The following is a 13,189-nucleotide window of genomic DNA, read 5'->3' as shown; positions in this document are numbered from 1 at the left end:
ACATTAGAGATGTCCACCTTAGCACGCCTAAATACGACTGTCCATATGGTAAACATAAATTTTCAAAAATTTAAGATTAAAAAAAAAAAAATCATGGTCTCAACCTTTGAATTTTGAAATAAATTTGCCACTCAGATTATACCGCCCATGACAAATAAAAAAGGAATTTGGCAAATCAGAGGAGGCACAAGAATGAATGTCTGCAGTTTATTTTGACTATTTTTGGTTTCCTACTGTATTTCAATTTCTTCAAATTCCTAAATCATAAACTCAAACCAGCTCCCGCTCACATATTCAGTATTATTAACTAAATTGAAAATTGCCTTATTTTATTTTATGTTTTTCACTTGGTTGCAATCCTGCAAGTAATGCCAAGTGTCTATCTAAGATTGGATGCTTCTAACAGCTTTTGCACAAAAGGCGCTTCACTAAATAGCAGATTTCTGGTCCAACAAGCCTGTTGACTTAATCCAATTTGGTGCTGTATGCTGTATGATTTAGCTTTGGTACTTTCTTACAAAACTTTAGAGCTAATTAAATTATCAGATGAAAATCTTTTCCCACTTCGCCAAAAAAAAAAAAAAAAAAAAAAATCACCCTGACGATTCAGTTGAAAAAGATCATCCACCCAAAAAAAAAATTCAGATAAAAAAGAACACAGACAGTCGCAATCCAAGGGTAAAAAGGTTAAAACAGAATAAAAGGAAAGAAGAAGAGAGAAAATGTCTGAGGAGTAAAAGCGAACCGGCCCAGCTAGAAACCACACCCTCCTCTTTACCATCATATTATTTTGGCCAAATTTGAAAATTAGAGCCACCAATTAAGGGTGAGTACAAGTAATATAAGTTGGGACCCACTTTTTTGGACCGCAAAAACTTTCCAGCCTCTTAAAATCCCTGGCCATAGATTGGGCTGTCACCTGTAGGTGGGTCACAGCTGAAACAGTGTAATTATTTTAATTTTAATTATTTGTTTCAGGAGTAGAGGCCCTCAAAAACAAAAAATAAAAAAATAAAAAAGAAAAGAAAGAAGGGCAAAGATAAGATCACACACAGTGCTCAATGATTCTACCAACTTCACGTCATATGAGACTAAAAAGCGAGTCAGCCCCCACCACATGCCGTTTTGAAAAGTGTTTATTCAAAGCGCTTTGGGGGCAGAGCGAAACCACACTTCCAAATTATGTGACCTAAGCTTCTCTCCCTCCCTCCCACTGTCTCTGCTCAAACCACGCACAGTGGCGCAACTTATGGCTGACCCTCCTCTCATTCTCTTTTCCTCTGCCAACCGCACTCTCTGCTGCTCTTTGCTAACATACGCTCCCTCTGTGTACTCCCTTTTCCTCAACTCTCTATCCCATTGAGCCCTTTGTTTGTTATTCTAAATTCCTTTTTTTTTTTTTTTTTTTCATATTCTTTTGACAACCACCATCTATGGCCATGTCTGTGTTTCTCTTTCTCTTGTTGCTTTTTTCACCTTTCTTATCCTGCGCCCAGCGAAGCTCTGAAACCCTAGCAGAGATCGAGGCATTGACATCCTTCAGGCTCAACCTCCATGATCCACAGGGAGCTTTAAGCGGCTGGGACGGCTCCACCCCGTCGGCTCCTTGCGACTGGCGTGGCGTCGCTTGCGGTAGCGATAACCGAGTCACCGAGCTCCGTTTGCCTCGCTTGCAACTCGGTGGACGACTCAGTGACCGGCTTGGTAACCTGCGTATGTTGCGGAAGCTCAGTCTTCGTTCCAACACGTTCAATGGTTCTATACCTCCTTCGCTTTCCAAATGCACGCTCCTACGCGCTGTTTTCTTGCAGTACAACTCTCTCTCCGGGGATCTTCCGCGGGACATCGGAAACCTAACGCACCTGCAAATCCTGAACGTGGCGCAGAACCACCTCTCCGGCGAAATCTCCGGGGATCTTCCTCTGAGTCTCAAGTATCTTGATCTTTCCTCGAACTCATTCTCCGGTGAGATTCCTCGGACCGTCGCCAACTTGACTCAGCTTCAGCTCATTAACCTCTCGTACAATCAGTTCACCGGAGAGATTCCGGCGAGCTTCGGCGAACTCCAAGAGCTGCAGTATCTGTGGCTGGATCACAATCTCTTAGAAGGAACTCTTCCATCCGCAATAGCCAACTGTTCGTCGCTTGTGCATTTGAGCGTGGAAGACAATGCTCTGAGAGGTGTGATTCCGGCTGCAATTGGAGCTCTACCAAACCTTCAGGTGGTTTCGCTGTCGCAGAACAACCTCTCAGGTTCGGTCCCTTCCTCGATGTTCTGCAACGTTTCGGTCTATATGCCATCGCTTCGAATCGTTCAACTAGGGTTTAATGCGTTCACGGACATTGTCGGGCCCGAGAAATCCACATGTTTTAGTACTCTGCAAGTTATGGATCTTCAGCACAATAAGATTCGCGGCGCGCTTCCTTCTTGGTTAACGCAAATAACATCGTTGACAATGTTGGATGTTTCAGCTAACTCCTTCTCTGGTGCGATTCCTCTAGGGATTGGAAATCTCTCGAGGTTGGAGGAGCTGAAGTTGGCGTATAATTCTTTTAGCGGTGGTGTTCCAGTGGAGATCGAGAAATGCAGCTTGTTAAGGGTTCTTGATCTTGAAGGCAATCGATTTGGGGGTAATATTCCTGCATTTTTGGGTGGCTTGAGAGGTTTGAATGTGTTGTCAATGGGGGAAAATCAGTTTTCGGGTTCAATTCCTTTGAGTTTTCGCAATCTTTCAGTGCTTGAAACGTTGAGTTTGAGAGGCAACAATTTGACTGGAACCTTGCCGGAGGAGCTGCTAATGGGATTTAGCAATTTGACTACGTTGGACCTCAGTAGAAACAGGTTTTCTGGTGAAGTTATTACGAATATGGGGAGCCTGAACCGGTTAATGGTTCTGAATCTGAGTGGCAATGGCTTTTCTGGGAGAGTTCCACCTAGCTTGGGTAACCTTTTCAGGTTGACCAGTCTAGACTTGAGCAAACAGAATCTCTCTGGTGAGTTGCCATTTGAGCTTTCTGGGTTTCCAAATCTGCAAGTCATCGCGTTGCAGGAGAACAAATTGTCTGGGGATGTTCCTGAAGGGTTTAGTAGCTTGATGAGTTTGCGCTATTTGAACCTCAGTTTTAATGCCTTTTCTGGTGACATTCCAGCAAATTATGGGTTCCTTCATTCATTGGCTGTTCTCTCATTGTCTGGCAATCACATTTCCGGATTGATTTCGCCAGAGCTTGGAAACTGCTCAGCTCTTGAAGTTTTAGAGCTCAAAGCGAATTCTTTGACCGGCCATATTCCTGCTGATCTCTCACGGCTTTCACGTTTGGAAGTGCTTGATTTGGGCAGCAACAATTTAACGGGTGAAATCCCTGAGGAAATTTCTAAATGCTCATCATTAACTGCTCTGTCATTGGAATCGAATCATCTTTCAGGTAGCATACCAGCTTCATTGTCCGAATTATCAAACTTATCAACCCTGGATTTGTCTACCAACAACTTGAGTGGTGAAATTCCGGCCAATCTTACATCGATTTCTAGCCTGGTGAATTTCAATGTTTCAAGGAATAATCTGGAAGGTGAGATTCCAACAATGCTTGGTTCTCGGTTCAACAATCCATCAGCATTTGCAGACAATCAGAACTTATGCGGGGAGCCATTGGATCAGGCATGTGAGGATGTAGAAGAGAAAGATAGAAGGAAGAGATTGGTTCTCTTAATCGTTGTGGCTGCATGTGGGACTTGCCTTCTAGCACTGTGTTGCTGCTTCTACATCTTCAGCCTCTTAAGGTGGCGCAAAAGGCTAAAAGAAAGGGCATCTGGGGAGAAGAAAAGGAGTCCTGCAAGGGCTAGTTCAGGAGCAAGTGGGGGACGTGGAAGCACCGACAGTCTAGGACCGAAGCTTGTTATGTTCAATAACAAAATAACACTTGCAGAGACAGTTGAAGCAACTAGGCAATTCGATGAAGAAAATGTGCTAAGCAGAACACGATATGGGTTGGCTTTCAAGGCTACCTACAACGACGGAATGGTACTCACAATACGCCGTCTTCCAGATGGAATTCTGGATGAAAACATGTTCAGGAAAGAAGCTGAATCACTTGGCAAAGTGAAGCACCGAAACTTGACTGTTCTTCGAGGCTACTATGCTGGGGCACCTGACTTGAGACTCCTTGTCTACGATTACATGCCCAATGGTAATCTAGCAACTCTCCTTCAAGAAGCATCCCACCAAGATGGTCATGTCCTTAATTGGCCAATGCGCCACCTCATTGCACTTGGAATCGCTCGTGGCTTGGCCTTTCTACATGCATCGTCAATGGTCCACGGCGATCTGAAGCCCCAAAATGTTCTATTCGATGCTGATTTTGAAGCCCATTTGTCTGATTTTGGCCTGGACCGTCTTACAGTGGCAACCCCAGCTGAAGCCTCTACTTCAACAACAGTTGGAACTTTGGGCTATGTCTCTCCGGAAGCAGTATTAACAGGTGAAGTCACAAAGGAATCAGACGTGTACAGTTTCGGCATTGTTTTGCTTGAGCTGCTAACCGGAAAGAGACCGGTGATGTTTACCCAAGACGAAGACATTGTAAAATGGGTGAAGAGGCAACTGCAAAGGGGACAAATTACAGAATTATTGGAGCCAGGTTTGCTTGAGCTTGACCCGGAATCATCAGAGTGGGAAGAGTTCTTGCTTGGAGTAAAGGTGGGGTTGCTTTGCACAGCACCCGACCCTCTTGACCGACCCACCATGTCCGATATTGTCTTCATGCTTGAAGGTTGCCGGGTCGGCCCCGATATTCCTTCGTCAGCCGACCCCACCTCTCAACCTTCACCGGCATAACCAGAAAAACCCCAATACCTGTTTCCAAAATTTTTAACAAAACTTTATTTTGTTTTTGTTTTGTTTTTTTTCTTTTTTTAAGTTATTCAGGCTGTTAACTGTAGCATTTTTTTTTTCTTTCTTTTTTTAATATCTCTGGGGGGATTTTTTTTTTTTTTTTCTTTTTCCATTTTATGTCCTTATTTTTGCTCATATTCGTTCATGCCGGCCTGGGAGAGGCGGGGTCCACAGGGATTGAGCAAAAGTCCAACTATTTCAGTCAACGACGTAGACAGGCGCAGTTTATAGACCATATTAAAGTGCGAAAGTGGACAAAGGGAGGGCCCACATTCTCGTTTCCCGCCAAACGCGAAGGTTTGGCGAAGGATAAGACTAGTCTGTTTACTACGTCACGTGGCTTATAAATCTGCTAGTTTGTTTCAAGCCCCTTCAGGCTCGATGAAAAAATGTAGCCGTTGATATTTGTGGGGTCCGACCGAGGCTACACACACCCTGGCGAAACCAGAAAGAAACAAAGTATTTTTAATTTTTAATTTCCATCCTCTTCGACGACGAGGACAAGGAGGAGGATATTGGGCCCCGTAACCGTGTTGGGTACAAGCTTCAACAAAATTTCGATCTCTTGGGCCGCCACGTGGGTGCTTCTGCTGCCTAGGTTTTTTCAAGGTCAGCAGATGAAAAAACAGAGGTTGAAGAAGAAGAAGAAGAAGAAGCCAAGGGACTCAAAATTTGCTGGTCCCACCGGTTCATTAGGAATGGCAAACAAGCTCACAGTGACCATCATAGAGAGTGAAAATAGAGTGGAAGTAGAGAGATGGTGACCCCACCATTTCCCAACTTTTAGAACTTTTTGTGGATTCATTGACCCTATCGAAAATTGAAATTTTATCTGATTTCTCTTTTGCATCTTTTGCAATACATTTCAGTACAGTCGAAGTACCAATTTGGCAACTTTCTCTTCTGATTTTTCAAGTTGTTCTTTTCCTCAATTATTTTGTTTTCGTTACTGTTAATTTTGAAGATAAAAATCATATTTCCAGAACCATATTTTGCTTTTTCCGCATGTATATAAGAGGCCAAAAACCGAGAGATTCCCTTGTACTGGCCGAAGAAATAAATCAAATTAAAAGCGTGAATAGAGACAAGAGAGAAGGGGAACACACGAAAATAAAATGTCTATGGTATTCAGAGCCCTGCAGAGAATACAGACAAAAAATATTTAAATACCTAGCAGTGACCGTTGAGCACTCTTCGTTTTTAGTACCCTAACAGGTTTTAAAAATTTTGTTTTTGTGTTGGCAAGGCTAATCCCAGCAAGTCCGTTGGAGATTATTTTATTTCAAACTTTTACCAACAATTCAAATTTTCTTTTCAGTAATTCATAAGGAGCAGAAGTAATTTCCAATGTCTATGATTATTTCGGGAAAATAAAATAAAATTAAATGGTCCACAATCTATCTATTTTTATATAAATTTTTGACACATAATAAAAAAATGATTGACGTAATTTAAAAATATTAATATGATTTAATATTTTAATATTTTAATTCTATTTATATAACATGTCAAAATGTTTGTAAAATAAACACGTAGAAATAGATGGTGCTTTTATCTCATTATTTTGGCACAATACAATATAAGGTAAGGGTCATGTCATATATTCTTGCATGTGAGCAATCCTTGATAAGCTCCAAAGTCTTATCCTTCATTTAATATTCATACCAGACTTATATCAGATTCTTTTATTTTTTTATTTTTAAGTTATCTCTAAGTACAGCTCACAGGAGCCGGAATGAAGCAAAATTAATATTAAGGTATTTGTGAACCTGGCATACTAAATTTGGGTCCAAGCCCAAATTAATGTTTTTGAACATCCACTGAGGGAAAGCAAATTCATGTTCGCAATTCCAAGGAAAAAGAAAGACGAAGCAGAAGCCAGCATGTACCATTTTTATTTTATTTTTAAATTTTATTTTTATTTTTTTTAAGATGGCAAATAGGAGCCAACGTGTAACTCTGACACTTTTTATTGCATATTCTAAGGAAATTACACATGAACTCAAAACTACAGTTTACTTACCTTCCCGTCTCCCCAAAAAAATAAATAAATAAAAATTAAAAGTCTACAGAAATTACACATGAACTCATAAATATAGTTTAATTACCTTCCCGTCTCCCGCAAAAAAAATAAATAAATAAAAATTAAAAGTCGATCTCAGCGAACTCTGATAAAAGTTGACCATAAAAAACAAACTCTAATAAATAAGTGTGCAAGTGAAGGCTACTCCAGACATCCAAAATGAGAGAGATGAGATAAAGTAGGAAAACAAAAAATGTAACATTTAACTCATCATTAAATATAATAAGTGAGTTAAAAAATATTAAAATATAATAAGTGGAACACGCAAAAAAAAAAAAAATAATAAAGTAGCATTGTACATTCCAGTAATTAGAAAACACTAATAAAAAAAGGAAGGAAGAAATACTAAAACAAATCACCAAACTTACGTAGAAACCATTTATATTTAAAAGCAGGACCACTAATTTTTATATGGTCGTTCTATAAATTTTTTAATATGTAGTAAAAATATAATAAAAAAATTAAAATTTTTATATTCTCTGACATGTTTCATTGTTAATTTTCCTATTATATTAAATCATAACACTACAAAAGGCTTGCGCTCTCAGTCTCACGGCTCACATGTGTGCTAGTGATGCTGTGTTGTCAATTTTTATGAAATCAAATGTGTGCGTCCGGGAGAGAGAGACAAAGAGGTCGGTCAAGAACTACCATGTTTTTTTCTTTTGGAGATGCGTAGAAATCACCAAGTTGTGTTAACATAATAATACAATCCGTGCTTATCGGAAGCAAGGAAAAAAAAAAAAAAATGTTCGAGACAATGCCGTAATGATGGCTACTACACTACTTTAGGACTAAAAATGTAGATACTTCAATAGGTAAAAGGCACAGCTTCACAAGCTTTATTTCCAAATAACTCACCTCTACATTGTACAACCAGTAAAAGACATTTTTTTTTTTTGCTCCTTTTTTCTTCCCGAAAGCATAGAACTCCTCATTGATCTAATAATAACTTCATAACAAAAGATAATGAATAAATTGGGACCACAATGCATTATGTAGTGTCACATACCTGAAAGATACCAACAACATTCACACTAGAAGCTTCCAGTAACCATATCTTAATCTGCTCTGGATTGGCCAGCTCTTGATGAAAGAATAATACCAACGATTAGGCCATACAAGGCTAAAGCTTCAGCAAAGATGAGAATGAGAATCATTCCAACGAAAAGTTTTGGCTGTTGTGCATTAGCTCTGCAGAAATAAATAAAAGATTCAAAACGGGATTCACTTACAGGTTCTGTAATATGAATGAACAACATTGTAGAATCGGACAAATTGCAAGCCATGACCAATTATAGGGTCTTTTAACACCAAAGAAATTAAAAGGGTCATACGTGTCTAGCCAATACATCCTAAAAGAAAATTTCTCTCTCGTAAAGCATGACCAAGTAGTTAATTGGTAGATGCATATAAGATTGGTTCGTTTAAGATTCTTGTCTTTTTTTATGCAAAGGATCAAAAAGTCGAAAATGTGTTTTAGATTACTAAGTTTAAGTACTTGGCACGTTCAACAAGTAAAGAATTCATTTTAATTACCAAAGACTTGCGTTCCGGTCAAGGATCAATCACTATCCAAAAGGAAGTATTTTTAATGGAGGAAGCACCATTATATAAAAAGCTTTTATCAATTAAGTAAGTCAGCTAAACAACTGGCAAATATTCTAAATAGAAAATGATGGATTTGATATAAAGTTCTGAAAGAACATATGAAAACAGCCCACTAGAAACTACCAATTTCAATTACACAATATACAATGCAATAGTCAGAAAAGTCAAAAAACCACTCCACCTTTTATATATTGTCATAGGACATCAAACGGAGAATAAATAAAGGCCTTATTACCCAATGCTGTCGCAACCAGGCTTAACAAAAGGAAGATATCCAAATAAATAATGACAAATGCCCAAAATATTTTAGTGTTTAATAATGGAACCCAAACCCAAAAACAAATCAGTATGATTTACTTGAAAGGAACATTTGCAGAAAATTGTATCTTCAACGCAAAAATTAAACACAATATTACAAACAACCAAGCACAATCCCCTGGCAGACCGCTACACTTTCATAGCTTGAAAATTTACAACAATCACACTCACATACTAACATGTTAAAAAGTAAGAAAAATACAAAACCACCAACCAATTACATAAAATCGCAAATTTCCAACCCGATAAGGGAAAAAAAAAATAAAAAATTATAACTTTTTAAAATCCAGTAATCTAATCTAATCATATGCATAACAAAGTGAATGACTGAATATATGGAGGAAAAAGCGTACCTAACACCAGCATCACCTACAATTCCAATGGCCATTCCAGCAGCAAGCCCCGCAAGACCACAAGCGAGACCTGAAGATAGATGAGCATAACCATCGAAGAGATAATAGGATTTGGCCTTTGGGTTAATCCCGGTGCTGATAATAACAGCGACGATTAAGCCATAGATACCCAAAACACCAGCCATAACCACTGGTACTATTGATTTCATCACCAGTTCCGGCCTCATCACCCCCATCGATGCCACTCCCACTCCGCTCTTCGCCGTACCATAAGCCGCTCCCATACCTGAATTATTCAACCAATTAAAATCCTCAAAAGCCGTTTAGAAATTTCACAAAGAAAAACACTATCCGAATTTTCTCTCCCTTCCTTCTTCTTTTTCCAGGTAACCAAACGGAAAACTGTGTGTAATGAATTCGCTTACATGAGAAGACTAGAGCAGCCGCGGCGCCGATGAAGCCGAAGAACGGAGCAGTCTCGTCGCCGCTGAACGTAGAAGACATTTTCCCTTTTCCGATTTTAACGTTTCGATTGGCCGGAGATCGCGAATTTGATCGCTGAGTTCTTCGCTCTTCACGTTCTCTATCAATGAAAGAGAAAGTTCGGAGTTTTGTTTTTATTTCACACGCGTCCACGGTCGACTGGGATAGTTTGGCGCTGCCGGGAAGCTTCCTTACTGGCCCACCGCTGTGCGGGGACCACTAATATTCAATTAAAAATGTTTCCCAAAATTGAAACTATCACCAGGAATCATTTGGGCCTAAGTTGGGCCTTCACTTCAGTTTTTTAATGTATAGAGGCCCAAAATACATTTGAATGGACAGTCCAGGAATCCCAGTTGAAACCCACCCAAAGAATCCAACTTGGGCTTGGATTGTTCTCATTAGCTACAAAAGTAGACAAAGTTGGGAGTTTATGGGGAATGACCTCTTTTTAGAGTTAGTTTAAAAGAGAATAGCAATATTAATCATATGCTTCAACAATACCCACAACACCAGAGAATAGCAATATTAATCATATGCTTCAACAATACCCACAACACCATCATCAATCATTACAATTCCATCTTATCAACTCCTCATTACAGTAACTATCTATTTACATTATTGCATTTCGCATACAAACTCTAACTTTTTTAACCTTATCTAATAGCGCAGCTTGCTATCAAAACCCTTTCCTTAATTACCAGACGAAATATTCCTAATTAAGCATCTCAACCTGACGAAGTCCAAAGCAAAAACTCACTGTAGTTGATGTCAAATTACTAAAGCCTTGTTTTCCTTTAAACTCTTTTTATTCCCAATAATTTCTCGTTATATTGGATCACCATGATGAGTTCACAGGGCCAACACCCTGGTCCAACAATAGGGGTGGATCTAGTTGGCTCAAAGGCTTTCCTCTCAAGTCTCAAGTACTCTTTAGCATATTCACCAAAAAAAAAAAGTACTCTTAACATCCTTCCAAAAAGCTGTACTCTTTAACATATTCACCAAAAAAGTACTCTATTAACATCCTTCCAATAAGTTGATTCCCTCATCAACACAAACACAAAGCAAAGATTAGTTAAAAAATTAAAAAAATTAAAAAAAAAATTAATCTTAAAAGAAAGGGTTTTTTTTTTTTTTTTTTTCCGAGTGACGGATACTGAAATATTTTGTTATTGACGGTGATATAAAAACATATTTATGAAACAAAGTGGTCTATAATCACAAATTCGGAATGAATTAAGAAAAGAGAGTGGTGTGTGTATGGGATTAGAACTTCCCACCAATATGCAGATAAACTATACCAAGAAGCTCATTCTTCTTTGCTTCTGCACTGACCTTAACGGCTCAACCATGAAAGAAAAAAGAAAAAAAGAAGAAAAAAAGAGGGTTTATGCAGGAGTCCATTCCAAGTAATATTATTATGAGCAGTTTAATGAGCATAACGACAACCGTGCGGATGCTTAACATATAATACACTCAAATTATATAGGCATTAAAAGGACAAAAACTACTTGATCGTTTTGTTTTTTTTTTTGTTTTTTTGTTTTTTTTTGGTGCTTTCATCATTCTATATATATTCATTAGAACTTTGTAGTAGTGCACATGAAGGCCACAATTAATGGTGATCGTTCCAAAACAATAAAATTACCCTAAAAAGTTTAAGCTGGGTTTTCATTGATGACGCTTATTGAGAATCGTTATAATGAATTGGCGATGATTAAAGTAATATTAGCTTGTGAAAAATGCTATACATTTCAGCACCAAAAACACTGTACCTGCAAAAGAAAGAAGAGGGTATTAGCCGCACGTTCGTTTCAGATATATATATGTATATATGTATATATATATGTGTGTGTGTGTGTGTGTGTGTGTGTGGGTCCACCATGGAGACATCACAGGAAATTATTATGTGGGGGGTATGTGGACATGCCCTTTGAGAGGTGTAATCATTCTATAGAGTCTCCTAGATGCAGTATCTTGAATTGTTTCAGAATTTTATGAGATGGATTTCGTTTTTGTAGCTTTCTTTCTCGCACTCTTTGAAGGATGGGATTGTGTTTCTGAAAGCACAAAAATTCCAATTAAGCTCTATAATGAGCGTGTGGAAACGATTAGATTGCTTGAACCCACCAGAATGAGCTTTGTTATGTTGAAAAATTAGAGATGTCATATTTTTTCTGACATCCGTTCTAGTACAAATCAGAATATCTCAAATTAACAGTCTAGCTAATTGTTGAAAACCAAGTACAATTCTTGCCTTTACATATTCTGACCGTACTCGTTTGGTATCGTTGGCTTCTAGATATTTTTGTTTCAGAAAATATCTTTTGTAAGGTTAATCCTCAATTTCTAATGCATAAATATTCAGCTAAGAGCGCTCAGATTGGGAAAAAGCTTAGAGCATGGGAGTTAGGCTCACGTCATTCATTCATTTACACACGGACAAAACCAATTAATTAAAAGTTTAATACGAGAAGATGATTGAATTGAGAGCCTTGTTAAAAAAATCATAAAAGAGAAAAAGGACACAGAACAAAAATCAGAACTTTTTGACAAACCAGCATCAGCATCAGGAAGAAGAAAAAAGAAGATGTCTAATCAGTGCCTCAATTGTAATACACAAAAAAGCCAAATGACGCATATGTCTGTGCAACACAAGCAACAGATCTAACAAGTCAATTCGACGCGTTTTATTACCTATTACCATTTGGACCCCCCACTTAGAAAGCTCTCTCCCATTTACACGGGGCAGAGTCGGAGCCAACCCATTTTCGATCTTAACACACCAATCCCTCACCTTCTAGTTTGCAGGACCCTCCTCATACCCTCATCTGTACCCATCATTCCCTCCACTGCCCCATTCTTGGCCCATCTTCCATACATATGCTCATCTAGCCATTTCTACCCCAGACATTCAATTACACACACTAGCCATTAATTTTTTCTACAGTACAAATATCAGCTAGTATTAATTTGCGGATATTTATATCAAACAATATATTATCGGCTACTCTGTTGTCTAATGCAAATATCCATCATAACATATATATATATATATATATATAGAGTAGTTTTTATTTGTATTTAGACTGCATTAAAAATGGATGTTTTAAAAAATTATTTACTTTGCTAGTTTTGTTGTGTACATTGTGTATATATATAGAATAAAATTGATATTTTTTTTTTAAATATTAATTTTTTATGCTATTGGCATATATATCCCTATATATATATATATATGTTATGCGATCATGATCATACTCTATCAGGTATATCTATATAACATCATGATCATACTCTATCAGGTATATCTATAGTGGTGATCAGCTGGAGTAACATGGCAAATCAGCCATGATGCATAGCAGTGAATAACATGTGCCTCTGCCCAGCTAGCTTCAATTTTTCATGGAAATTATGAAGATTTCTGCAATTGTTACTATTTA

The 13,189-nt window shown here is 38.2% G+C and overlaps 2 protein-coding genes across 2 annotated transcripts; one reads left to right on the top strand and one right to left on the bottom strand.

Annotated features, from left to right (window-relative positions):
* Nucleotides 1-721: 721 nt before the first annotated feature.
* LOC107409912 (probable LRR receptor-like serine/threonine-protein kinase At4g36180) lies at nucleotides 722-5,786 on the top strand. The gene has a single exon (XM_016017333.4). The coding sequence runs from the start codon at nucleotides 1,434-1,436 to the stop codon at nucleotides 4,833-4,835; it is 3,402 nt and encodes a 1,133-aa protein (XP_015872819.2). The 5' UTR covers nucleotides 722-1,433; the 3' UTR covers nucleotides 4,836-5,786.
* Nucleotides 5,787-7,790: 2,004 nt separating this feature from the next.
* On the bottom strand, nucleotides 7,791-9,876 carry LOC107424378 (V-type proton ATPase 16 kDa proteolipid subunit). The gene is made up of 3 exons (XM_016034164.3): nucleotides 9,683-9,876; nucleotides 9,258-9,543; nucleotides 7,791-8,169 (listed from the first exon to the last, which is right to left on the bottom strand). The coding sequence occupies exons 1-3, from the start codon at nucleotides 9,759-9,761 to the stop codon at nucleotides 8,037-8,039; spliced, it is 498 nt and encodes a 165-aa protein (XP_015889650.1). The 5' UTR covers nucleotides 9,762-9,876; the 3' UTR covers nucleotides 7,791-8,036.
* Nucleotides 9,877-13,189: the final 3,313 nt, after the last annotated feature.

This window comes from Ziziphus jujuba, chromosome 7, assembly GCF_031755915.1.
Source record: "Ziziphus jujuba cultivar Dongzao chromosome 7, ASM3175591v1".
Taxonomy (NCBI): Eukaryota; Viridiplantae; Streptophyta; class Magnoliopsida; order Rosales; family Rhamnaceae; genus Ziziphus; species Ziziphus jujuba.
The sequence above is the reverse complement of the archived record's forward strand: the minus strand, read 5'-3'. Positions and strand labels throughout refer to the sequence as shown.

Coding starts and splice junctions, on each gene's coding strand:
- LOC107409912 (XM_016017333.4), top strand. CDS start 1,434: ATGGCCATGTCTGTGTTTCTCTTTCTCTTGTTGCTTTTTTCACCTTTC.
- LOC107424378 (XM_016034164.3), bottom strand. CDS start 9,761: ATGTCTTCTACGTTCAGCGGCGACGAGACTGCTCCGTTCTTCGGCTTC. Junction 9,544..9,682: donor GGCTGCTCTAGTCTTCTCAT/GTAAGCGAATTC, acceptor TGAATAATTCAG/GTATGGGAGCGGCTTATGGT. Junction 8,170..9,257: donor GTAGGTGATGCTGGTGTTAG/GTACGCTTTTTC, acceptor TTATTTCTGCAG/AGCTAATGCACAACAGCCAA.